The sequence below is a fragment of the Rhipicephalus microplus genome, chromosome 3, assembly GCF_043290135.1.
Source record: "Rhipicephalus microplus isolate Deutch F79 chromosome 3, USDA_Rmic, whole genome shotgun sequence".
Taxonomy (NCBI): domain Eukaryota; kingdom Metazoa; phylum Arthropoda; class Arachnida; order Ixodida; family Ixodidae; genus Rhipicephalus; species Rhipicephalus microplus.
The window spans coordinates 198758936-198786806 of record NC_134702.1 but is presented as its reverse complement, the minus strand read 5'-3'; the positions used below and the strand labels follow the sequence as shown (position 1 = coordinate 198786806).

General features: G+C 46.5%; 4 protein-coding genes across 6 annotated transcripts in view; 2 read left to right on the top strand and 2 right to left on the bottom strand.

Moving 5' to 3' along the window:
* The window catches only part of LOC142804087 (uncharacterized), a 446442-nt gene that overhangs the window by 401062 nt on the left and 17509 nt on the right, over positions 1-27871 (top strand). The window lies entirely within an intron of this gene.
* Positions 1-27871, bottom strand: part of LOC142804086 (uncharacterized) — a 446178-nt gene that overhangs the window by 403010 nt on the left and 15297 nt on the right. The gene's annotated exons all lie outside the window — the stretch shown is intronic.
* LOC142804084 (uncharacterized) lies at positions 6089-7960 on the bottom strand. The gene is made up of 4 exons (XM_075890650.1): positions 7610-7960; positions 7356-7515; positions 6498-6626; positions 6089-6213 (listed from the first exon to the last, which is right to left on the bottom strand). The coding sequence occupies exons 1-4, from the start codon at positions 7811-7813 to the stop codon at positions 6164-6166; spliced, it is 543 nt and encodes a 180-aa protein (XP_075746765.1). The 5' UTR covers positions 7814-7960; the 3' UTR covers positions 6089-6163.
* The window catches only part of LOC119187169 (E3 ubiquitin-protein ligase RNF10), a 79019-nt gene continuing 62266 nt past the window's right edge, over positions 11119-27871 (top strand). For 2 of the 3 annotated variants that reach the window (XM_075890654.1, XM_075890652.1), the window contains exons 1-3: positions 11120-11576; positions 25764-25990; positions 27362-27558. In XM_075890654.1, the coding sequence (XP_075746769.1) occupies positions 11480-11576; positions 25764-25990; positions 27362-27558 (521 nt within the window). In that variant the 5' untranslated portion in view covers positions 11120-11479. Of the gene's footprint in view, positions 11577-25763; positions 25991-27361; positions 27559-27871 lie in introns of all 3 variants that reach the window. The other variant, XM_075890653.1, reaches the window with a different exon arrangement.

The following is a 27871-nucleotide window of genomic DNA, read 5'->3' as shown; positions in this document are numbered from 1 at the left end:
CTTCTGTTGTCCGCGTTCGGTCACTGCGTCTCGCTGACGTCTTCGATGATGATGGCCGGGCGATGAAGTGGTTGCGAGGTCTTCATCCTGTCGACTCGTGTGACGCTATGATAACTGGGAGACGTGGCCTGGCTCATACTTGTTTGTTTGTTTGTATCCTTTAATCCATGGCTCGTACCCACTCTGGGGGATTGGCCAAGAGAACAAATAGTCTCATATGAACGATAACTGCATTATTGCTTACAACGAAAAAAAAAAGGGTGGGGAGAGTTGTATAGTTAAGACAGTATGTTGGAAAAAAGAAATAAACCAAAGATTTAGATAGTAAGAAAAAAGTCAATAACAAAGTAGACACTAATAGCTACACCTTGATTTTGGGAGCCGACCAGACAGATGGTTTTGCCAAAGCCGATTAATTTGGTATGTCACGGATTTATCCAGGATAGAAAATTACTTTTCGACCCGTTTTTTTTTAGTATTTGTTAACGAGGGCTTTATGTTGAAAAACGTTTAGAGTCTTGAATAAAATTACACACCGCATCGAATGCATCTCTGTGGCAATTTCCCAAAACAGAGGCACCAAAACTTAGAACATTTTCTGCGGTTAAATTTAAACCTAGCTTCGCAAATGGAATATCTAAAAGTCGTTTCCTAATTAATGCATAGTTACGACATGAGCAAAAATAATGTTCAATAGTTTCTGATTCTTCGCAGAACGGACAAAGGGGGAAAGTGTCAGACCAGCTCTGTGTAAATAAATATTTAATGGGGGGACACGGCACCGGAATCTAGAAATTATAATTTCAAGTTTTTTTGACGGACTCCACTGGGTTTTCCATAGAAATTTGAGGTGCTGATAATCTGTCCATTGCGTGATATTTTCTAAACTATCTGTAAAAATAGCGAATTTCCTATATCTAACCCCTGATAAGTATTCTAACTCGGGAAGTACTGAAATTACTGGTCCATCGAGTGATGCTCGTGACAAAGCATCTGCCAATTCATTTAATTGTAATCCGCAGTGACCTGGGACCCACACTAATTTGAGGAGTTTTAAATGCGGCGGTGCTAATGTGTGGAACGCTGCTAGGGCACGAGATTGTTCAGAGTTTGTCAGAGCTGCACACACCGAAAGTGAGTCTGTTAGGATGATTGCACTGGTCTCTGTCGTAGGAATTTTACGAAGGGCTAAAATAATAGCTACTAGCTCAGCTTCAAATATAGGAGTAAAATCTGGAAGCCTTACTGTAAAAGACCAGCCGAGGGAATCAGACGCAATTCCTACACCTGCCTTTTCATTGTTGACAGAAGCATCTGTAGCTATTACATTTTTTGTTTCTGCATGTACCAAGTAATCGTTTAATGTAGTGGTCAAAAATCTCAGAGATTGCAACTTGGCTTGTGGGGGGAAGATTTCATCGTACTCTATTCTAATGTTGATGGTAGAAAAATTAGTTTCAATTACTGTGCTAATGTCTACATTTATGCAATCCAGCTTCTTTTTAGCGAAAATTATCTGAGGGGTATGAAATCGAGGCCAATGTGCAAGAAAGAAAGAGTCAGGGTCGCTGATAAATGCGTACTCTGATCTTCGCGCCGGTAAACTGTAGAACTTTAAGAAGGTTTGAACCGTTAGAATGCGGAATCGACAGAGGAGTGTTGGCAATCGCGCTTCTTGATACAATACACTATTCGCCACGAACCTGGGAAGTCCCAGGCATATTCGCAGGGCTTCTCGCTCTAACAACACTAGCGGTTTAATTTTATAATCAGCGGCACCCGAGAATAATACACACCCAAATTCCAATATTGGTTGCACATACATTTTATATATCATTAACATCGTGTGTCTGCGCAGCCCGTATTTTCTGTTGCTTAACCTGCGTAATAAACCTAACGCCCGTTGTGCCTTTGCTGTTATATATTCAATGTGTGGGCTCCAATTTAGTTTTTCATTATAAATCATTCCTAAGTACTTGACTGAATCTACTTGTGGAATAGGTTCCCGATTATACAATACAGAAATTGAAACTGTATCTGCTATAGGAAACACCAAGAGCGCACTTTTACTGATGTTCAATGACAATGAAATGGATTGCAACCAAATTTCTAGTGTATTAATATATCTTTGCAGTTTTTGATGTAGTGAGTAAATGTCGCTCTCTGCAGCGAAGAACGCGATATCGTCTGCATAAATGTAGACAGTGACATCCTGAACAATTGGAATAGAGCTCATCAGTATATTGAATAATGCTGGAGATAGGACGGACCCTTGTGGAACACCACGTTTCTGTTTGAATTTATGCGAACAACAGCCATCCTTCACGCAATACAATTCCCTTGATTTTAGGAATTCTGCTATCCACTCAGTAATATACTGAGGAAACTTTAGACTCTGCAAGGGGGTCAGTAGAATAGAGTGCTCGACACTGTCGTACGCTTTAGCTATGTCGAGAGTTACTAATGCGGCGTACTGTTTTCTTTTACGAGCAAGCTGTATTCGACTCTCTAAATCCGCATGGGCGCACCAAATTGAGCATTCACAACGAAAACCAATTTGATTTGGCTTTAATAAGACCTTATTCGTCATCCAGGAGTTTATTCGGCCCTTTAGAACCCTCTCTATGAGTTTCACCATGTTCGAAGTTAGCGAGATGGGTCTGATATTTTCTATGGTAAAACCTACTCCTTGCTTTTTTATTAATGGGATTACCTTAGATATTTTCCAGTCATATGGTATCCAGGCATTCTTTAAAGAGTAGTTTATGAGATTAATGACGTCGCCGGGGGATAGCTTGAATAAAATTTTAATCATAGCAACTGTGATTCCATCTGGACCAGGAGCTGACGATGGTAGATCTCGAATGACTTTTGATGCTTCAGACAGCGTTACGTTTTCGAAGTCAGTGCTTATGCTAGACTTTTGCCAGTTGAAAGCCATATTCGAAGAAAATCTAATTTCTAGACCTCTGCCAAATGACTCTAAAGAGTTCTTTGTTTCTTCCAATGATAGTTTTTCATAATTAGTATTTAATGTAGACGGCAGGATTTTGCGATATCGCATATATTGAAATAAAGCTTTCTTATTTTTGGATTTCGAGAGAAAATCGAAATGTCTTTTATCATAATCTTCTTTAGCTTGGGCCACCGTGTGTTTAAATACAGCGGCAAGAAATTTATAATCTGCCCAGTTCTTAGGGGACTGATTATGTATTAGCTTCTTCCAAGCTGCCTGTCTTCGTCTGTGATCTCGTGAACAGTTGGAATTCCACCAGGGGCTATAGGGTATTCTCTTCGCCGATTCAACAGTAAATTCAGCGTTTTTGTATGCCCTTTTAATTACTGCGTTTATTTTCATAGCTTTAGTGTCATCTCCATCCTGAGAAGGAGCGTCTAAAGCAGTTTTTAGGTCGTGTTGAAATTTTGCATAATTTATATAGGTTCGGGCATGGAAGCATGATGGTTTGACGGGGCAAGCGATCTCGAACATTATTGGAAAGTGGTCACTGTTGGAGGCGCAATCAAGGGCCGTCCACGATGTACTAGCAATGGCCGAGCTTACAAAGCTTAAATCTAAGGCGGAGCGTGAATGACCTCGAATAAATGTGGGAGTTCTAGCGTTGAGGCACAATAAGTTGTTGTCTGCCGACCAGTCCCACAACCGTTGTCCACACTGATCAGTTCTAAAACCCCAGCAGGTATGGTGAGAGTTGAAGTCACCAACTATAATTTTTTCTTTACAGCCTGAATTGGCAGCCATATCTAACAGTCTCGTGTCTTGAACGCCTACAGGAAAGTAGACGTTTATTAGCGAGAAAGGCAAGTATCCTGGCAAGGTAATATCTAAGGCGAAAATTTCGCATTCAGAAGACATACATTTGTATGAGTTTTTGACTTTTAAACTAATTTTATTGTTTATAAAGAAAGCTAAACCTCCCCCTTTGGATGGACGGTCTAGACGAAAGGTTTGGAAGTTGGGTAGGTGAAATACATGATGTGTGGATAGCCAAGTTTCTTGTAATGCAATAATAGCCGGATCGAATTTGGAAGACAGGTACAACAGATCTGTTATGGCTGAGTGAAGAGATCGGCAATTCCAATGTATAATTTTAAGAGACCCTATGATTTCGTTAAACTGGTTTCGGCAATCACCTTTTCTAAAATACTTTCTTTTAGAAAATCGGTTTTCGAAAGGTTGTCTTTCTGGTATTTCTTGCTTTTTACATGTTTTGGCGAGCTAGGTTTTTTCGATGCAGGGGATCTAGAACGCTTTAGGCATTTGAGATATATGTCCATATCTTGTGTGTCCTGAGAAGTTTCCTGTGCACCCTCGCTTTGCCTCTGAACGCCTTCTCCAGAGGGCTCTGTAGACTGTACATCTGGTGGAGTTATCTCAGATTCTGCCTCACTTGCCGGGTGTGCAGACTCAGCATTTTTTACAGCCGTACTTATATCTAGATGCGCTCCATAGACTTGTGCGATTTGGTTATTCACACTGTGCGACAGCGACTCACATAGGGTGGTAGCAAGGCGTTGCATAGCCTTATTCACAGCTTTCTCGATCATATCCGCAATTGATAGGGAAAAAGATGCTTCCATTGCTATGTTATGGCGGGCAGCTGCTCCGGCATATCCTTGAGTTCGGGCTTGGATTTCAGTAATGGCATCCTTTCGGGAGCATCGCCTTCTGTCTACAATTTCAAGTATTTGGATTTCACGTGCCTTGGCTGAGCAGTTTGGGTTATCAGCGCAGTGTGCTTCATGGCAAAGACAGCACTTTTCTTCATTACTTTCACAGTCGTTTGAATTGTGCGTCTCACCACAAATTCTGCATCTAGGTACTGACCTGCACCCTTTCACTGTGTGCCCATAACGCCAACACTTAATACACTGTAGGGGACGAGGTGATAGTGGCTCCACTCTGTATATTAAAGGCCACGCTTTGATTTCGGTTGGGCGATTCGACCCGGCAAATGTAGCAATCACGGACTCCGTTGGGACCTTGTTCTTGTCCACAACTCGACTACATCTATAGATAGCTATCACACCTGCTTCTGAAAACATATCTAATATCTCAGTTGGGGTCAAGTTGACATCGACACCCCGAACGAGGCCTTTGACGCAAGCTAGGTGAGGTGGAATGAATGCGCTCACCGGTTTGGTAGCGAATACCGAGCATTTTAGTAAGTCTCGAACACAGAGCTGGTCAGACGAGAAGCAAAGAATGCCACCCTCGCCGAACTGCCTGACCTCTGTGATGCTTTGGTAGTGAGTTGTAGCGGTTCTCAACTCCGTCTGAATCATTTTTGGATTCTTCATCCGTATGATACCATCGTTGCTTGGGACCAATGCCACAGGAACGGATGAGATGCCATTGCGTAAAATCAAATCCACTGGTAATTCCTGCGAAGGAAGAGAAGCAGACCAGAGGAAAGCCCCTGGTCCAGGTGAGGAAAACGGCATCTGCCTGGTCGTACTATCTGAAAATACACTCGCTAATCAATAAGGACACTATAGAAACGCTTACGAAAAAAAAGAATAAATAAAATCAATCACAACTATTGAATTCTTGGCCAAACCCTCAGAGCAGGCAAACGTCAGTCGCTGTTCGGAAGTGAGAATGGCTCATACGCCATTCTCACTTCTTCCTCCTTTGCCTCTACTACCCATCGCTTGACACGTCACACACACACACACACACACACACACACACACACACACACATACCCAGACAACGCTCCGACAACCTGAGGTTGTCCTGAGGATGACCTACACCGTACGAAAGTATGACCTGAGGAAGCCCTCAAATGAACCTCAAGTGGTCCTAAACCAGTCCGTTTGTCCGGCCTCAGATCGTCCTCAGGGCATCCAGAAAAGAGCACATTATGATGAGTCTAGTACTTTTTGAGGACGAAGCATACAAGACCTAGGCACTCATCAGACCTTACGAAAAGTTGCTCTAATTCTTCTTTTGGAGCGCTGAAATGACAACTGATCAATCAAAAGTGCCTGAACATGCACACTCTTTAAAGCACTGCCTGTGAGGTTTCAGTAACAATTTCTTCAAGTATAGCAATAAAAACAGCAATGCACAGAAAACATGTTTATTTTCAGGAATGAAACTTGGCAGTTTTCACTAGATGAGACTTCTTGCCCTGTGCCTTCAGAGGTCTTCATCCGATGGGCTTGACAACGCGACACTTTGAAGACATTCTGTAGTAATAGAAAGCAGTATATCTTGAAGCACAAGTGAATTTAGAGTATCAATAAGAATATTAAGACAATAACAGCATGCCAGATTTGAAAGCATAAAATGAAAATTATATTACCATAATGTGCAGGTACGAACTAGCCATTATATAATGGTGAAAATGATTTATATAGTTCATGCTTGCATACACATCAAAATTCGAGTAAGGCAAGAAAATTATTTAAACTATAACAGCAAAAGTATCATATGTTATGATAGCTTCAACAGCACAGATAATAAAACTCACCCTCATGGTGAGTGCGAGAAGTTCTTAAGCGCTGCTTCTGGAGCTTTTCCCCAGCATGCCGAAGCCACACTTTAATCACACACTCGATGTCATTTTTTTTTGTTTCCGGAAAATTTCGCCTCACGGCCTCTGAAAAAGTACAAAGTTCATAAAACAGGAATTACACAAACATAATACATTAATATAATGCTACATAGGTTGTTTGAAGAAGTACCTCTAGTCAGCATGATCGACATTTTGATAGGTGGGCACATCATCACTAAAGGTCCTTGCCATCCTTCCCCATGTTAATTTCAAGAGTACTGACATTGACACTATGTGTTGCATTACAAGAAGAACACCACGAAGAAGACATCATTGTAACTTTTTTGAAACCTAGCATGCAAAGAATGATGAGGCGCCTTTGACGAAAATACGTCCATGTATGAAAATGTTGACCAGCTTGTCTTAGGTACTTATTCCTGTTTAGAGATCCTCAGTGATCACTATGAGCTTCCATCTGTTAGTTTTCATCTGTACATAAGATTTCCACTACAGTTAAGAATGCCTAGTAGTGCTACCTGATAATAACTTCTGCAAGTAGTGAATGCTTGCGTATGTGTGCCATGCAAGTATACTAGTATGCTTGAAGAAGCTGCAGGGTTTCTTACTGACAACAGATATTTCATGCTAAAAATTTTCCATGTTTAAGCACATAATTTTAATTAGCAAGCATCCTAAAAAATTTAATGCTTTCATGAAAAGATTGTTCTTTTGCTATTGACTTCAAATGAAAGATAATGTGGATAACAGACTTAGAAATGTCTGTACTCAAACACGGCTCTTGCAGCACATGGTGTTGTGAAACAAATTACTCACTGCAAATGACATCTGTGACACCTAGATCCACAAACTTCCTTTTGCCTTTTTGGCCTGCCCAGCTGAACTGCACAGCAACCTCAAGGCTTAGCAGAAGCTCCAGCATCCTCCTGGCTGCTGCCCCAAAAGTTGAGCCACCAAGGCCAGCAAGCTGCTGTATCTGTACAGTTTTGAGGTCATTATTTTTTTTAGAAGAGTAGCTTAATGCAGTGACTAGAAAAAAAAATTATAGAAAAATATAATGAATGACGTACAAGCTTTAGCTTAATGTTGCCATCAGCAGCAAGTCTCCCCTCAAGACTTAGAAATCGGTCAATATCCTTGACCGGTGTCAAAACCACATCATCATTTGTCTCATCTTGAAGCCTCACTGTTGTGTTGAAAAGGTGCTGCTGCATGGCATCAACCTGTCGTCCCAGCTGCTCTAGCCTCATCAGGATAGTTTGCGAAATTCGCATGAGTTGACGCACGTATTCTGTAAAGACGTGTTCATGAAGTAATAGCGCTGAATTGCAACATATAAAATGGCAAAAGCTGAGATAACATTGAAAATGAGAAGTGCTACTAAACACAGCAAAACAAGCACACAGTTGTTTATGGCTTCTCTGCACATTATTGTCGGTTTTAGAAATTTGTGCCTACATGGCTTCAGTTATTTTGTTAGCATGCTCAGTGATGCCTTTTTAGGACCTGAATACGCATGCAGAGTTGACACTGAGATGAAGCACCTTCATTGCGTGCTGTGATTCAGTGTACCCATATATTTACAACCTAGTTTTCAACAAAAACTTGGAATAAGTTCAGAAAAATTGTTGAAAGTTAGGTTATTAAGTGAATTTGTGAAAAATAGAATAAGCAGAAACAGATACTTTAATGTTTTAAGCACTGAAACAATGTGTGACCAGACCATACATATAACAGTTGCCATAGTTTTTGCAGCAAAGTGATGCCACTATCACTTTCCCAACGAAAGCAAAAAAAAAATGTTTAAAATATAACTCTTCATTTATGGGGTAAAAGCGTGCTCATCGCCATCAAAGTGACACACAGTCCTCATTTCCACTGTGATCAAGAGGCATGTTCTCTACACTAAATAGGCGACAACAGTTGTTTATGAATTAAAAGTATTAATTGTGGCACCTTCGCTTCAATTTTTCTGAGACATCAGGTATTTACACTTGATAAAGCAACTACAGTTAGTACATTGTTCCGAAATTGCAAATAAGCAATTATGCTGCTTACGACTGGCACAGCTATAAGACAAAACGTTTTGGTAGTTCTGCACAATCTTGCAGCACTCGCTGTAGGCCTGCACTGAGGCCGAAATGATGGTATTTCCCGCCGGCCAGCTGCAACACTTCCAGGCACTTCTTGGGCGTCTGTAACAATGCCCTTGCAGTTGAAGGGAGCGCGCTGAAGCATTCGTGGGACTGTAGTACTCTCAAGAGCGATGTAACTGAAGTGTGCGATGCGCGAGATTGTAAGGCCCACGCTTGCAGTCTCTCACGAAAGGCCAGCAAGCTGTCCACACTGCCGCGTTCACAAACTTGCTCTTCGTTACTCCCAGTCGGTGCCAATTCGAAAGAATCCCTCTGCCTCACCTGCGAGGTCGCCGAAGTCGAAGCCGCAGCGCTGCTGTCATGGAAGGCACGCCGTTCGAAGTCTGTGTGATCGTGAGGCACAGAAACACTGCAGCCGCTGGGGTAGCACGCGTCGCCAGAAATCAAAACGTGTCCTTGGGGCACATCCGTTTCTGGAACGATCGAGGAGTGTGCCGAAGGCCGTTCTCTGTCATGAACACAAAGGCGACGATGGCCGTCTTCGAGGTCGACCGCACAAGCCTCGGAGGGCAAGTCGCTCTCTCTTTCGGCGTTGCGGGAATCTCGGTCAACGTACCGCGTGTCATTTATGACATCGGCCTCACTGTCAATAAGCTGAAAACTAGCATTGACGCGCCGATTAATTTCACGCCGAAATTTGCGATCCGCGCTCTCAGCCATCTTGAACAGCACAGAGCACAGTAGAATGGTGGCTAGACCAAAGAACACCCACCACCAGAACACGTTGTTAGGCTAGTCAGTTGGTTTGTACATACATACATGAATAAGCAGTAAAGATATACAGCGCGAGGCTGAAAATCAACTGTCCTCTCTTTTTTTTATTTATTTACCTTTGCGGCTTACAACTTCAATATGAAAATTTAACAGAAGACACTCACCTGGCATGCTTACGATTCTTTGAGGGCTTCTGCGAGAAGCTTCCTCTATGGCGAGAAGTGTTGTATTGGAATGTTGACTCGACCAATGACTCGACTTGACTTACTGCAGGCCCATAATGATGATGATGATAGTTGCGTCACTTTAAAATGGGTAAACAGTGTCGTAGACATCCAGATTTAAAAGCACCTTGACTGCGCATGGTGACCGCATTAAGGTACTGCTTTTTTTTTGTTAGCACCACCACAACTTCAGTCGCCCATTCGTTTTCCCACAGCGTTCTAGTTCCAATGCTGCTCTATTCACGATAACCTAGGCCAGCCCAGTCGTCAGCATGGTCAGTTGTCGTCTGCTCGATGGGACCGTGCGGCATTGCAACACTGGACACTCGAGAATAACGTGCTCGCTATTCACACTTTTCACGCCTGCATTCATTTTGGAGCCGACACCGTTTATACTCGCACCAAACTTGGTCTGCCGCACGTGCGTTCATTGGGGAAACGGGTCAGACCACAGTCAGTGCGATATAATTCCGTATGCACGTCGGCGGTAGATCACGACCAACGAAAACGTGCAGGCAGAAAGTTTGGCCTACGATCACTTACAAAGTAAATAAATAAATAATAAATAAAAGAACACGTCTTTCTCGTGTTGGCTTGAAGTGCTTCCTCGTGTAACTATCTCATTTTAATGATCGAGAAGTACTTTACTATTATGACTCGAAAGTAGGCATACGAAATCCCGTGGACTTATTCGTTAACAGCCAGAAAATTAACCAAACACGAATTGCGAAAGCTGCATGCACCTACGAAACATGCATATCCTCAAAACGTCCTCGAGCAGACGATATCAGGACAATTCTTCGTCCTTAAAAAGGTCTCAAAGGGGCATTTTGGGGATAATCCTGCAAGTGTCGACTAGAGGACCAAATGAGGACGTCCTGAAACTGCCGAGGACGTTTGTACCATATGAGGACGACCTCAGGTCGTCGAGTGTTGTCTGGGTATATATATATATATATATATATATATATATATATATATATATATATATATATATATATATATATATATATATATATATATATATATATATATATATATATATATATATATATATATATATATCTTCAGATGCGGACGGAGGCCGTCTGACCTCAGCGGTCATTTGAGTCGGACTTCGGAGTCTGGCTTGAGGTAGCTGTTTGCATATGCGAGCAGTGTTTAGAAAGCGGCATAGACGGGCTATCAAGAGCAAAGCACAGCTAGAAAAAAAAGCTATATTTTTTTTTCTAGCCATTTTGCTGCTCTTTTAAAAGAATGCGCTTGAGAAGCACGTTCATTGCAAGCGCTTGCGTTTATTACTCCTCATATGTAGCCATTATTAGAGACAGCAAATCGCAAATCTATTTATTTCTCTTGCGGAGAGCATGAAAACCCAATGCCCGTGCCCGCCCGTTCCATGTGTGCGCCGTGTACACAGTGCGCGTGACTCCCATGACTTCCGTTAATCGTGCTTCTGGCACAAATAGCGTTTCAATTTAGCCGAGGCGCAGAAACTGTCTTGGCAACAGTGACTGCGGCCGTCGTCGTCGCCATTTTGCGACGAAGCAGGACGTTCCATTCGGTGCCTAGCTCAAATTTCGTCCGAATTGGACGATCGGGGGATTACGACGTCCCCCACCTCCTGGTCATCTTGATTTCGCCTAGCCGTCCGGCCCCCCATCCTAATTAGCACTGGTCTCTTTTATAGAGTACAGTTTTATTTGGCGGTGTTTCAATATGCAGCTCTTCTGAATTGTTTCGGCCATGAAGACCCAGGTAGCTGTTGCAACTCCTTTCGGAGTCGCCACCGCTTGTGTCAGCGCGTCTGCCTTCGCCGACGACGGTGTCTGTGTCGTCGCCGTCCATGCTAGAGTCTCCAGCGATGGACAAGAAAAATTCTGCCCGCTCTTCGTCATCGGCACCCAAGGGCAACGCCAACAGTGACGCCAAGAGTAAGCAAGGTGGGGGCTCGCCCGCTACGCACTGCACTTATCGCGTGACGGCTAACTGCGCACTCCCTTTGAGCTCTTAACGTCTGGCGCCTTTTGACACTTGCAGTCTCGTGAGCGACGATCGACCGTCTGGTCGCGTCGCTTGCCCACATACCGCAAAGCAGTGCCAAGTTTAGGCATACCACCACTTGCGCGGCTTGCGAAACGCAACTCGTAGGCCTAACCCAGTGCTTGTTTTCCCGGTGAATACATAATTTTTCTTTCGTTTCACTTCCTTGCGCCGCATCGTCTGCCGATGTCAGTGGACACAGCTGTCGTAGTTGAACGCACTGACCATTAAAAACAATGGAAACAGGTTTCCTGTCTCGCGCTTCAGTAAAATGTCGCTCTTGCCAGCGGCGCTCTGTCGCGCAATGTACGGGCCGATTTCGGTTGTCCTTATTCGCAACCAAAAAGGACTAGCTAACAACAGTAAGGCACCTGCAGTGCGACAGATACTCGGCCGTCAGTCTGATAAGTAAAAGTTGCTATGTCATTACCGCCGTGATCACTAGGATGATTATCGTTCTGCGCTCGAGCGCGACCATTTCAAGCATCAGCTGTTGCGACCGCCCCAGCCCGAAATACGTTGTTGGTGTTGCCTTGCTAGCACCTTGTTAGTGCTTCCGTTCACGTAGTTCAGTTAGGTATGGTAGCTACTGAGATGTTTGTGTAGCTCTAGTTGTTTTTCGCCTGATGAGAACTGCGATCACTTTCAGACGTTAGCGACCGGTGGTTAAAGTCGTCACTGTCAATAAGCGATGCAAAGTGAACGTGAATGTCGATATTATCAACGCAGTTTTCAGAGTGCTGATAATGACGCTATTTGCGAAGTTTTTTTTTCTTCGTAGTAAGCATTTTTTCTTTCTTGTAAACATGCTCAGGATAAGTATTCTGTCGATTCTGACGAATATAGTGGTCCGACTCTGATGTTTGCTGGGGCTAGAGCTGATAGCAGTGCACGAGCTTTTTTGTGCTTATTGGTAGGCAGGTGCAGTGGTACTGCTGATGAAGTTTATGCATCAAATGCCAAAAAAAAACTGATGCGGCCAAGGGCCTTGTTCGTATATTCTGTCCATTGCGAGGAGAACTGTATCAAGGATGCTTCCGCCCGCACATCGGTGGCCTTCCTGTCACCAAAAGGCTCGAGGTGACAGCGTTGCATTCATATTTCATCTTTTCGAAGGTAGGAAATTATATCATGTTCCTTTTCAGCCCCGGTGTGTACGAATGTATACGCCAACTTCAATGTCACGTCACTCACGGCGTGTTGAAGTGAATGGCTTGAAACTTAGTGTGAACATTCGTGCAGGCCTACTGACTGGACAACAGGCAATTACTGAACTTCATTATGCTGTGTATTGCTTGTCAATGATTGTTTGACGCGACACATACTAGGACCAGCATGAAAAGCATCTTTTTCTTTCCTTGAAACAAGTACAGCCAAAAAAAAAAAAAATTGCGCTACATTGCGGGCCTAATAGTTATTTCTCTTTATGGAAGTTCTGAAGCTGACTGGGGGCTCAATAATTAGATGTCCAGTTATACACTCATTAACCTTAATTACTAAATCTCGCACAAAACAATGCTTTTATTTGTTTCATTATTTGGAATGTAATACTGAGTGCCTTAGAATTACGCCATGCGACAGCTCATCATAATTTGTGACCGAAGGGGATGTAATTACATAGCTTCTATAAAGAGTTGTGCACAATTCATGTATGAAAAATTTTTAAGTTTTGAGATTTTGTGCACAATCGCTTTAAAAAAATAATGAGTCTGTGTAATCGTTTGGCATTAAGTGGCTAGTCAGTCTCGCACCTGCACCATGCTAGCCCAGGAAAGTAGCAATCAGGAAAGCCTTGAGTTACAAAATAATTTTTTTTTTCAGCAGAGCTGTTGCACTTTCAAATTTAATGACAAAGGTTGTGTTGATTGCCTTCTGAAAGAAGCAATTTTAGGGCAATGTATAAGCAAGCACTGGCATGTTTCATTTGCTTTCAAGACTAGTGGATTGCAAAAATAAGCGTAATATAGTTGCAGTTCGCTTTAGTTGCAGCTTCTTACAACGTTTGAACTTACCGTGGTTGTAACTTCAGCTGGTGTGTGTCAAATGGAAAAGCCAGAAATGATATCATATGCACAAGCTGGTTTAAAGGCATCAGAATGCTGGGCCCTAGAAGTCTGTGATGTGCAACACGTGTTAGAGTGTTAAAGGTTATTAAATTTCTTACCTAATGGAGGCCATCTGTAGGCCTTGATAGGTTGTTTCAGCGTGATCCGAGCTTAAGCAACTCAATTCACGTGCAGTTGTCCGCCGCCGCCGGTGTCCATAACCACATCGCACCAAATTGAAAACAAAAAAACTAGCACCAAAGACACAGTGGGGCTCTAACCAGGGTTCGCCGGGTGCCAGCCCAGTATTCTACCACTGAGCTACGCTGGTGCTTGTGACTTGTTTGCAAACTTGCCTTAGGCAGGCTTGATGTCGAGAAAGCGATCGCCTTATTTCGACTTATAAAGCGTTTTAAAACAGCGAAAGAACAGCCAGTCATCGCACAATGCGAATAGCGTCACGAGTGGGCTGTCCGATGCTCAAACACATTACAAAAGCTTGTTCTTGTTCCGCTATAAACTGTGGCGCATACCCATCACTTCAGCCATAATTCCTCATCGTCGTCAGCCACGGCAGGAACTATTGGCACAAAATTCCTTGCAAGTGTTTAGCGGATACCGCACTTCTCAGAAGAATGACAAAAAATAGCATAGCGAATGCTGGCCTACTACCCCAAAAATTTATTAATGCCGTGGGGGGTATTAAGCAAGTGTGCTTGCAGTAGTTGCACAATGAATGTTTTGAAAAGGCTTTGAAAGGCTGCTCTTCTAGCTTTCACTGTGACTGTGCTGTGCCTTCCGCGCGACCTGGTGTTTTTTTTGATCACCTAATAACTGTGGCACATAGCCACTTCAGGCGTAATTCCTTATCGTCTTCAGCAATGGCATGAACAATTTGCATGAAATTTCTTGCAAGTGTTTATCGGTTACAATGCTTCTCAGAAGAATGACGAAAAACAGCATAGCAAATGCTGGTATACTACCCAGAAATTATGATTATTAATACCATAGTGAGTACCCAGCAAGTCTGCTTGTACCAGTTACACAAAGAAGATTTAGAAAAGGCTCTGAAAGGCCGCTCTTCTAGCTTTCGCTGTGACTGTGCTACACCTTCTGCGCAGGCCTGGCATTTTTGTGAATTTTGTTTTCGTCTATTTCATTTTAGTGCAAAAAGCAGATTGGCAAAATAATTGTTGAAAGCATATGAATTTGGTGCCCTGCATGTGGCTTTCATGGCATTAAATCATGATTCGCACAAAGATATTGGCTATCAAACTAGGTTTACCGTTTTTTTAACGGGAATATATTGTACATTAGTAATTGTTTTAAAGTGTTGATGGATATCGCTGAAATGAAGCGGCTTACAACAACGGCTTTACAACAACGAGAAAGCAAATTGCATTCAATATTTGGCAGTTTCAGATGCCACAGCTTTGTTTGGATGATAGCTTTAATATACTTCAAAAACAAGCGCTACAACTCGCTACAACATGTCTTTTCTAGGCAGTCAGTGATTTGCTGGTCAAAGTGCTTTTGGCTTTGCCAACCCGACCGGCAGGTTGCTGCAGGCGAAGCCAAGGGGTTAATAAGTAAGAAATGAAAGAGTGTTGGTTTTCTGTTTTAGAAAGAAACGAGGACAGTGAGAAAATATTCTTTGACAATGAACTTACGGGATTCGTGCTTTCAATATTGTGTTATAAAAACAAATAGTTCAAGGCGCTGGTAGCGACAAGCGCACAAGGTAGGCACACGTCTTTGCGCAATTGCAGCTTGTTTACAAGAAGCGATTAACAATGCGTTTTGTGCTATCCAAAATAAAAGAGTTAAATACGCATGTGCACAATATGCAAATGAATGTGTATTGCACCCGGTGTGCTTGTTGAGCGCGGTTAAGCCCCATCAGGATCAAATTTCTAAACAGTCATTGGCGTTCTTCCGCAGCTGGCGTAACAGAATCAATCATGTCTGGCTCAATTGCGATCAAAAGTGCCCATGTGACAGCGCTTTAGGTTATGACTTTCGAAATGCTCAAATGGCATAACTTACAAAGCAGAAACATGAATGGATTGTGAGTTGTCACTTGTCGCGCATGATCTTTACCACCCACAAGTAACCTTTTTGGGTCTTTCAGAAATCTGTATGTCCTATAGCCATTTCGCTAGTGGTTTGTGCAATGGGCACCCAACACCCATGTATATTTCATTTTTTTTAGAAAACTCCGCGCACGTGTCTCACTCAATCAGCCGCGGCGAGACGGGGGAGCTGAATAGTGGCCGCCGATCATAAGGCGGCACTCACCTTTTCAAAGAATGACTCCACATGGGGGCACGCACATCGAGGAACCCTAATCAGGGTCATCGCTTAGCTGGAGATCTAGGTACAACGTAGTCTCCTACTATACATGGCCTGCACGTATGTTACATTCGGGAACGAGATGACCGAGAACTGCCATGTTTGTCAGCATAAGCAGCTGCCTTGAAGCATAGTCGGGAGCTTTGCAGTGGCAAAAATATGGTCTCCGGTCGTGCTACCAGCTTTACCATGACTATTTGCACTGTTTTTGGATGCAGAATAATACCTACAGGGGTGGTCTAGTGGCTAAGGCACTCGGATGGTGACCCGCAGGTCGCGGAATCGAATCCCGGCCCAGACGGCCGCATTTTTGGTGGAGGTGGAAATGCTTGGACCCGTCTGCTTAAATTTAGGTCCACGTTGAAGGGTCCCTGAAACGGTTTTTTCACATTCCGTTTATGATTAGACCACTACTGGAGCAAATCATTGGCACCAGACTCCAGTGAAACACCCATTATTAACAAAGCTATGAGTACTAAATAAAGTTCTCTCCTCCTCCGCTCCGCCTTTCACCCTTAACTGCCCTTAACTTTTCTTTCGAGTGCTCGGGGCTAAGCTCCGTCTTCACGGTGCGGCACGCGTTCCACAGCCAATCAGATTAACTGGAAACGATGACATCAGTAAGGCAGAGCATGTCGCTTGGTGTACGGGCGGTTGAAAATGCGTTTGGTTGAGTCGTAGCGATCTGGAGGGATTCACAGCTTTAAAACTTAATAAATTACACAGTTTACGCAGGGAGCCCCAATTGGTCTTTAAATTACCCTTGGGCCTTGGTCTACCGGCCCAATTTGTTTGTAAAATATCCTCAAAATCGTCTCAGGGTCCCTTTAAAGACCTCATATGGACGAAATTTCCGGAGCTCTCAAATTCGGCGTCTCTCATAATCATATTGTCACGTGCTTGTCAAAAAGAAAGACAATGGCAGTTGTGCATGTGCTACGAAGTACAAGGAAATGGATGAAAAAGAAGAACTTTCTTCCGCGTTCTATTAAAAGAACCGACCTACTTCTGGTGTCTCAATCTTTGCAGCAAGACCTCTGTTTTGACGTCTGGACAATATCGTGGTTTTGGGATGTTAACCCCAATTCGTGACTGCAGTCATCATTTCATCGCAGGCAGGGGTATTTTTGAGTTATGTCTAAATTTGTCACGCTTACTTATGTGATTGCGCTGATTTCTTCGGAATGCCACCTAAATTCATGGTAATGTACAGCCGACCTTTTCCACTTGAATAGCTGCGTCTCATGTTGTTAAATGAGGTTAACAGTGCAACATTTGGGAACGAGTCTTCTTTCAACCCGCGAATTCGACGGAGGACGTGAACAGCGACTGAGCACCGAGCCTACTAGTCGCTGGGCTACGACCGTTATGACCACACTACTGCCGAAGCGTCAGTGCAATTTCACTGCTTTAAAAAGTTACAATGAACTTTCACTGCTTTAAAAAGTGACAGATGAACACGCTGGATGCAGTCGCAGCGGGCACGCCGTCCACGGAATCGTGAACATCGCTCGAACTGCCTGCCGTAGAGGCAGAACCAGAGCGTGGTAAACCATCAACAGTAGATCCCATGAAACCGTAGCGCACGAGAGGAAAACAAACCAAGCATTGCACCACTACTGAAACGAGCACAACTGCGGTAACATCTGCACATGGGCATAGACAGGAGCGTGCAAAAGGGGGATTAGTGCCTCTCAAACAACACCAAAATTTTCCCCCCCGCGACGCAACATGGGTTTGCACTCCTCACTACAAAATCATATTGAAGTTCATGTTTTACTTCAACCGGGAAAGATAGTCGTGATTATCTTTGATTAGAACGACACGCTGTGATGTAAGCTGCTTTGCTGCTATGCACTTCACTAGGCTTGTGAGAATATTCGAATGCTTCGAATATCCGAACGTATAGTTGAGTATTTGAATTCGCTTCAATTCGAATTTGAATTATCAAATATTTTCGAAGTATTCGCAATGAACAAATAATAAATACATTATTCCGCATGTCACTGCCTGTAAAGGTGATTTCACTGCACTGTAGGAATGCTAAGCCGTGAAAGCACCTATCAAGGGAAAATTCGCTTTGCCGTGAAGTCCCCCCTTCAAATTTAAAGGGGCCCTTAACACTTGCTGAACATGGTCAGAAAACGCTGGCGATTGGTAGTTGACACTACCAAGAACACGCGAGGCTAATATTATAGCGCAGCACAAGGCCCGTAATTCACAATAAATTTTCAAAGCTGAAAATTGCTTTCTTCTCTCGGCAAATGACACTACAAGCTCAAAAATCGCTTGTCACAGCCAAGAAGGAATATACGGCTCTGGTTACAGCCATTTTCCGATTTGAGCATGGCGCGCTCGTCGTTACTAAGGCCGCCGCTTGTTCACGAGTACGTGCGCAATCGCACTGAAAAGCGCGTATTCAAAGAAAAAGAAAAAGAAAGGTGCTCAAGGAAGGAAGAAAAAAATGTCATTTGCATAGAGCCCCTATTTCAATTCAAAAGAAATATTGTGCAGGTTAGTTAGGTCATGATAAATATTCCTTTTTTTTCTATGTCATACATACCATTCCAATTCGATTCGAAGTTATTCGATCAAAATCACTATTTGCTTCGAATTCGCTTCGAACCTAAAATTCACTATTCGCACAAGCCTACTCTTCACCCATCCACTGCATGGCGAAGGAGTTCTGGCCGTCCAGCGACTAGCAGACTTTCATTTTTGTGACGTAACTTGTCAGAGGCACCACTGGTCGACGATGTCGCCGTTTGTCACGGAAGGCAGCAAAGCGGTTTGTCACGGAAGGCAGCAAAGCGGTGTAGCATCGTTACTGATGTGTGGGGGTTGCGTGTGTGGGGAAGAGGGAGTTCGGCCTGGCTGGGGGGTGTGGCAAGAGGTAGCGGTGTGTTGTGCGTGATTTAGGGTTAGCGCATGACAAGTGGGGGCTCGGCCGGAATGGCTTCAGGCCCGAAAACAGCACCGGACGACATGCCTAGGCTCCAAGGTGTTGTTGAAGAGCTGTTGCTAGGCACCGACTGCTCCGCCATGGAGCGCGAACGAATCGCGGTGGTCGTGCGCGATCGAGTGATGGCAACGCCGCTGCCCACGGCTCCGCACGTGGGAGCATGGACTGTGATCGCTAACACTGGCGCGGTCCCTTGGGCCATCGACGACTCTGCACCTCAGCTCGCCGCTGCGCATCTCCCCCGCTACTCCGGTAGTAAAATCAAGTTCTCTTCTCGATGTAGAAGAAACCACTTCTCCCCACTCGGCGCCCGAGGCGCACCACCCGCGGTGGTATAGCAAAGTGGGAGAAGAAACGTACGCCGCTATCCCAATAGCGGCTATTGGCCTGCTGGTCGCTTGACGATTAAGCAGAAGCAACGCTGAAGAAGTTCTAGATGGCTGAGAAAAACTTGTATTTACAGATTTTACAAAACAATGGACATCAATGTTAAAAAAAAAAGAAAAGAAAAACAACTTGGAAATGAACCGACTTCGGTAGGGCGACCCTACGGGGTTCGGCGGAGCCGATGGTGCCTAACACCGCAAGCTCGATTCAGAACACTTGGCGGAACCCCGGGGCCTCTTCTTATCCCTTCCTGGCGCTCCGCCCTCACAACACTCTCTGCAAATAATCACCTGCTTGTCCTTTGATTGGACCGTACATTAGGTAGATAAAAAAAAAAACGTCACGAGGATGCCGCCTTCGTGCACGTGGGACTCATGCACTCTCCCCAAACAACACAACAACCAAAACGTAAATAAAACAAAACTAGAAAAAGCATAGAGGCCAGGGCCAGCTTCACGGCGCACAATTATCTAGACAGAGCTAGCCGTACTCGGTATTGCGGCCGTAGGGCGACTTCCCTCTACCACATCAATTTTTTGACGACGGGGCTATAATCCTCTTGCCTCTGTGCGCCGTAAGAGGAACCGCTCGCTTACTGCGCATGTTTCTACTTACGAGCTCATTTGCCCGGATGAACGGGGACGCAGTCGAAGACACGCCCAATTCAACAATAGGCAACCCAGACGTCGAACGGGCGGCCGTTACCATTTCCCGTGTCGCGAGCCCGCTTCTGAGAGCTACTGGACCAAAGCCGGACCGGCAGAAAAGGTCGTCGGCGACTTCAGAGTTTTCGCAACGCGCGCCGCCGATTCTGCAGGCGCGCAAACACTACGTGGCCGGGCCATAAGCCGAACCGATGCAAGGAGTCGCCGCGGTGCGCGGGGTCTCGGAAGAGGCCCGTTGATGCGCTGACTGCCAGTGCCGAGAGGCAATTAGGGGGCCGTCACAATGACGTTTATAATCTCGCCCCTTTTGTTGCCCCGGTTGGTTCCCTTTTCCTCGAGTTAATAGTAACTCGACACGCTCGACCGTCTCTGGCGTTGAACAAAGCAGGGTAATATGCTGGCGCCGTGTGTCTGCGCTCGCGGCAAAACCGGCCGGTCGAGCTTCGACCGCTTGTCACTCAAGCAACGCTGGCTGCCCGCGGCTGACATGCCTTCCCAAGCTTACGCCACAAAGCAAATAAAAGCAAACAAAAGTTGCCACGCTACCAATTCTTACCGCGGTCCTACACCGGTGCTAGAGACTTGCAGTCGCCGGAGGAGTTTCTTGAACGTTTGGAAAACTTCTGCCTCGTGACGGGGGTCGCTGCCGATAAGCGACCGACTCACGTATTTCGTCGATTGACGCGAAGCGTCGCCTGAAGGTGGAGCTCAAACAGCGCACGCAGCACCCGGAAGAGAATTTGAAGGAGTTTATGCGATCGCTACGTTTTACGACTGCATCGGGGAAGAAGTCTCCGAAGCCGAGAAGGTCCAGCGCGTACTGAGGCAGATGTACCCTCAGTTGCAAGATTTGGCGGAGGGGCATGCCTACAACGACCTCGCCGAGTTGGTGAAGGCAGCCGACGGCCTAATGGAGCGGGCTTGGCGTCGCCTCCACTACAGACCACCGCCACTTCGAGCAACCAAGTAGCCAGAGATCTGGCGTTCCGCCCTAGCCAGGCCCCCGACCATCGCTCACTGCCGCAGCCGAACACTATGGCGACGGCATCGTTTGTTTCGTTTGCTGCTGCCCCACTGGCACCGCCGACTCATCACTGGCCACTGCGTCCAGCAGCGCTAGAACCGTCGTACTGCCGGGACCGGCAGTACTCGTGCGATACGGCGCTTCCGTTCTCACCCTACGAGCCGGGACCGATGCAGCGGCAGGAGCCTGTGAGTGGAGCAATGTGTGTGCAGTGCCATTGCTGTAGTGGATTCGGCCACATATCTCGTAACTGTGCCACGGGCCGACGCATGGGGCCACCTGTTTGCTTCTGGTGCCAGCGATCGGGTCACCTGCAAGCACAGTGCCCGGGAAACCAGTGGCGGTAGGTGCTGCCCCGGCGGGCACCTACGGCAGTGTGCACCAAGTAGCGACCATAGCCGGTGGCAAAGAGCCTCTTATGGACGTCCGTTTCGGGTCGTTGACGTTCAAGGCCCTGCTAGATATAGGCTCAAGTGTAAGCTTCTTCGGACCGCACGCCGCGGCCCAAGCTTCTGGAGCCAAACCCAAGGCAGACATACACGTGCTGCGTTTGGCATCAGGCTGGTCGCAGTCAACCATGTCTCTGAAGTGCCAGATCGAGTGGGCTGCCGGTTGCCGCAGACAGCAGTTCTTGTGCGTTCCTGACCTGTGCCGTGACGTTGTCCTTGGTAGGGATGTCCTGACGGTGAGTGGCATCTCTCTGCACGTGTCACTGGTGGGAGGACTGTTGGCACAGAACCACCAAGAATTGTGCCCTTTGTCAAGGCCCTTAAGGAACAGCCAGAGGCAGTGGATGATTTTGGAGACAGTCTGCGCTGCATTTTTGCTGGGGGCGATGCCAGTGTGGGTGCCAGTGTGCCACAGGCGACTGCAGCCTGGAATGTGATCATTCCCGGCCACTCGTCGGACCTAGACCCACGCATGAAACACGTTTTAGAAGAGTTTAGTGAAATCTTCACCACCACTCCGGGTTGCACAACCCTGGCAGAGCATCGCATAGACACTGGAGACAACCCACCTGTTCGATGCAAACTGCGACCAGTGAATGCCAAGAAGAAGGCCATCATGGACAACTGCATTCAAGACGTGTAGGCACAGAACCTCATCCGCCCTAGCCAAAGTCAGCATGCCAGTGCTCCAGTCCTGGTTGAGAAGAAGTCTGGTGGCTACCGCATGGCTATGGATTACCGCCAACTGAATGCACGCACTAAGGTGCCAGTCTACCCCATGCCGAGGACTGATTGGTTGCTGGCACAGCTGGGACGAGCCAGGTGGTTCTCAAGTTTTGATCTTTCACAGGGTTTTTTTCACATCCCTGTTCAAGAGCAGGATATTCCAAAGACGGCGTTCATTTGCCATCGGAGAACCTTCGAGTTCACGAGAATGCCCTTTGGAGTTGCCGGAGGTCCTGCCACGTTCCAGACCCTGATGGACAGACTACTGGAGGGAATCAATCGCCAGTTTGCCATGGCGTTTCTCGATAAAGTCCTGGTGTATTTGGAGACCCTAGAGGATCATCTTGAGCATGTTCGGGGGGTGTTGAAGCGCATAAGTTGGGCACAGCTGACCAATAACCCAGAGAAGCTGCACATGTGCTGCCAATACCTGAAGTTCCTTGGCCATGAAATATCGCCCGGGCAGTGTAGGTTGGACTAGGAAAAAGTGGGAGCAGTGCTGGACTACCCTCAACCAACAACACTCAAACAGCTGCAGGCCTTCCTGGGACTAGCCGGCTATTACAGAGGGTTCATACCTCAGTTTTCTATCACTGCACGTCCTATCACAGAACTCCTTAAGAAAAACCAACGTTGGTGGTGGGAGCTGCAGCAAGAGGAAGCCTTTAAAGCACTTAAGCAGTCCCTGGCCGACGATGTTGTTGTAAACTTGCCGGACCTCAACAGACCATTCGTGGTGGAAACAGATGCCAGTGGAGTCCGCATTGCAGCGGTGCTTCTGCAGGCAGCCGAGAGTGATGCTCAACTGCGTCCAATAAGCTTCATTAGCAGGGTGTTCACTGAGGCAGAGCAGCGCTATAGAGTGCAAGAATGGGAGCGTCTGGTTGTGGTGTGGGCAGTGGACAAGCTCCGACCATACTTTGAGTTCATTGAGTTTGAGATACACTGTGATCACTCCTCACTGTTCTGGATGTTCACCACAGACCAGGACTCGCCACGTGTAAGGCGTTGGTTTTTGCAGCTGCAAGGTTTCAACTGCAGGATCAAGCACAGGTGGGGTCTTACAAATGTGCCAGCCGACGCCTTGAGCAGAGCTCCCCTTCAGCACCAGGAAGTTCCAAGCCCGAGTCTACATGAGACGCTGTTTCCTATGGCTGCTCCAGAGCCCAGCCCACAAATCAGCTTTGAGGCAGCTGCTGTAACATCTGAAGTGGACGACACTACTGTCTTGAATGATGCAGGGCTCCTCGCTCAGGAACAAGAGCAGGACCCCATACTGTTAAAACTACGAACTCTGATGAAGGGAGGGAAGCTTCCGCCCAATGACAGTGATCAACCTTTGTTCAAAGACGTGGCGGAGACGACCGAGATGGAAGAGAGTGGGTTGCTTGTACAGCACCGAGGGAACAGGAAAGTACCTTGGCTACCAAACCATCTCTGCAACTTGGTCCTGCGACTGTCCCATGACCACCCGATTACCGGCCACTGCGGCTTTTTTAAGACCCTCAAACGCATTTCTCAGAATTTCGTGTGGCTGGGTATGCGCTCAGACATATCTAAGTATGTGCGATGCTGCCAGGTTTGTCAGCGCACCAAAGCCCACCGCCAGAAGCCAGAAGGGCTGATGAGCAGTCAACGGGCCACTGCCCCCATGGAACAGCTCAGTGTGGACATAATTGGGCCCTTGCCTATGACGCCTCGGCGCCACAAGTACCTTCTTGTGGTGATTGACAAGTTCACCAAGTTCATTAAACTTTTCCCATTACGGGCCGCAAACAGCAAGAGTGTGGTGGCCTGCATGATCCAGGTTTTTTGCAGGCATGGCACACCTGTCTCCATTTTAAGTGATAATGGAAAGCCCTTTGTAAGCAGGTTGTGGAAGGGCCTCCTTGAGCATTGGGGCATACAAGACCGACACACTGTTCCGTACCGCCCTGCCGGGCAAATGGTGGAGTGCCACAATGGCACTATCAAGCAGTGCCTTAGGGCTTATTGTTCCAACCACAAAGACTGGGACCAGCACATCCCTGAAATTGCCCTGGCCATGCGCACGGCTGAAAGCGTGGTCACGGGCTACACGCCTGCCTTCCTCTGTTACAGCCGGTCCATTTCAAGTGATAATGGAAAGCCCTTTGTAAGCAGGTTGTGGAAGGGCCTCCTTGAGCATTGGGGCATACAAGACCGACACACTGTTCCGTACCGCCCTGCCGGGCAAATGGTGGAGCGCCACAATGGCACTATCAAGCAGTGCCTTAGGGCTTATTGTTCCAACCACAAAGACTGGGACCAGCACATCCCTGAAATTGCCCTGGCCATGCGCACGGCTGAAAGCGTGGTCACGGGCTACACGCCTGCCTTCCTCTGTTACGGCCGGGAGCTGAGAACCCCATGGGCACAGGCTGAAGCCAAAGACGATGCGGAGCCTCCTGCGACAGCATATCGTGCATTTGCAACTGAGGTCTCCAATTGTCTGCAGGAGGTGCTTGACTTCTTCAGGGCACACCAAAACTACATGTGGCGCGCCCAGAAGACTCGCTACGACCAGCACAGGTGGCCACTGACAATACAGGAGGGTGATCTTGTTCTGCTCGAAAGCCACTCCCTCAGCGATGCCACCAAGGGATTCTCCTTGAAGCTTGCACCCCGACGTTTCGGTCCCTTTCGGACAGTGAGACGTGTAGGACAGAATGAATTTGTTCTAGTGGACCCCAAAACGGGTCGTCGCCACCGTGTGAGACATGCAGATCAGCTGACACTCTACCATGAAGCTGCAGGCGATGTGTAGTGGTGGCTTCACATTTTGAGGGGGGAGACCTATGAGGGTGGCTGAGAGAGGGCATTACGTGGCGGCGTCATCATCATCATCAGGACTTGGCCGAGAGAGGGCACTACGTGAGGGCGTCATCATCATCATTGGGACTGGGAGTTGTGGCAGTTGCGTGTGTGGGGAAGAAGGAGTTCGGTCTGGTTGGAGAGTGTGGCAAGAGGTAGCGGTGGGTTGTGCGCGATTAAGGGTTAGCGCATCACATATGCACAGTTCGTATGGGTCGATATGACATCGCACATTTCAATTTTTGCTTGGCAACGTACACTAGTCGGTCCCACAACCTCTTCGAAGTACGACGGGCAAAGCGCGTGCACGTTTCCTTTTGCCATATCGCACGAATGATGCCAACAAGCTCCCAACCGGCGATAAGCTGCACGTGCATCCTGACTAGCCTAACTCAATGTTGACAAACATGGGGGTCGCTCATTTTTCCAGTCGGAAATGATGTCGCATGCAATTCGTGTATAGATAGTGTCTGTGTAGCAGCTTGAAGTTGCCTTTGAGTTGGTAGACTATCAGACGGGAGTCTTCTGAAATACCCTAGACTATACGTAGTTCATTTCAGCACCACTAGCGTGCTACATGTGATATAGATGCCTGTTCTTGCGAAAAATTACAAAAAACTCTTTCTCCTTCTGTGTTTGGTGCAGATGGTTCAGGTAACAAGCAGCAGCAGCAGCAGCAGTGGCCCGGCGGGGGTGGCGGTCCATCTGGAGGAGGAGGCCGCCGCGGAAAGTGGGGTGGCCAGCAGGGGGAGGGTCGTCGACCTGCCCCACAGCGCAACCGCTCAACACCAGACAAGAGGCCTCAGCCCAAGGGACAGCCCCAATGTGTTGCGCAGTCATCTCATCAGAACTCACAGGGACAGCGCAGTCAGGTCAGTGGCTGGCTTCGAGACAATTTTTGCGATACTAAACATGGCAAAAACTTTTCTTGACCTTGGAGTGAAGGCCATAGAGGCAGGGCTTCTGCCCATTTGTGTCACTCTGCTAGTATGGAAGCCTGCAGCTTTTGCTCGCACACGTTAATTCATTCTACATACACAACATACATAAAAATGTGAATGGGGGAAACATTTTGATGGCTCAATGTACAGTGCCAAATTACGAGTGTATTTTTCTTAGAGAACTAAACAGCGAGTTTGTGGTTGAACGCTAACCCAGTAAGTCATGGACTCCATGAGCGTGCTGAAAGGGGGTGCCGTCTAAGAGATGGAAAGGAGAGGGAGGCATTCTTGCCAAGTGAACAGCTGTATTTTACCCACAGCTTCTCGAAATTGTTTGTCTCAATAATAAATAAAGCAGCATCTATTCTAGCAAGGCAAAAAGAGAAATTATCAGTAAACTTTATTACTTTATTTTTTTGGGGGGGGGGGGGGCGGTAGCAAGCATGTGCTTCATTTCTGCACCCTTCACAGTGCGGTCAACAAAAGTTGTCGCTGAGTATAGTGGAGCATTGCTTATGCGGTTTCAGACTTTGCATAGGATGCTATTTGCTGTCTGAATTTTGGTTCTTGCATCAATGACTGTGATTAGTACTCCAAAGATCAGGAAGTTGATAGACGACAGTAAAGAAAGCCTCGATGGTGTCAATACCAGCACCAACATTATAGCAAAGGCAGTTTTAAAACTCAGTTGCACACGATTCACAACTGCCAAGGGCCGAGCACGGTGACTGTTCAAGCAGGAAATAAGAAAAAGTGGATGACCTTATTTCATGTCTGGCAGTTCCATGCTGCCAATTTCCAACAGTATGGGTGCCCTCCCAAGCAACTAGTACCTATATGTGTGCTTATTTTACTGGTAGGTACCCAGTGGCTGAGGCACTTTGGAGAACCTTATGGACCACCTTTCAAGATGAACACCCAGAAACAACCAGTGTTCGTGTAATCCTCTGCACGGTGTACTCCTGTAATTGGTGTACTCCTCTGCCCATCAGTAAAAAAAAGTTGGTGCGGATGTAAACCGCGCAACCCTGTAAATGATGCAGCTCTATGTACTGCAAAGTGCTTCGAAAGAATTGCTGCGCAAACATACTGGTGTAGTTTTTGGAGAGAAATCGAAAAATGGGGCGTCTCACATTTGTTTTCTATGCTAGTAAACCACTATTTGCTTCCACGGCCATGAAAGCAGTTTTTCATTCCTACTTACCATAAAAAAGTGATCGAATGCATCTCTTTGGGGTCCCTACAGGGCTGCAGTGCAGCTTCTCCCAGTCTGATGCGTTGTCCATAATGTCGCATGTGCAGGTAGCACGAAGCATCCAGGATGACTGCGTGGAAGAAGCGCTCCGCAAGGGCAATCGAAAGGTGAACCTGAATCACCTGCTGAAGTTCACTCTGACTCCCCGAGAGAGTGACCACCACCACCACTACTGGTCTGGCCATCACCGCTCCAGCAGGCCACCTCCTGCCAAGCACTCCAAGGAGCAGTTCTTGCAGGCCAAGTGAGTAGTGGCGTGGGCAGCGCGTGTGCCATTGCAATGAGGGAGTGCACTATAGTGGCTAAATAATTGGGTTCTAATTAAAAAATTATCAATCTACCTGGAGAGGCTAGCTTTCGTCGGGCAATGGCATATTGATGTTTACGGCGGCTTCCACTCGTACACATTTATGCCAATAATTTGTGGACAGTTGCTTAGCTGAAAGGCTAGTGCACACAGTTAGTGTTGCGAGACGAGGACCAAACCTTGGCCGCGCTTCAGCGCTGAGCCAGCCAAGCAGTGTTACAGCAGGGTTACGGGGTACCCGCTTGGCTCT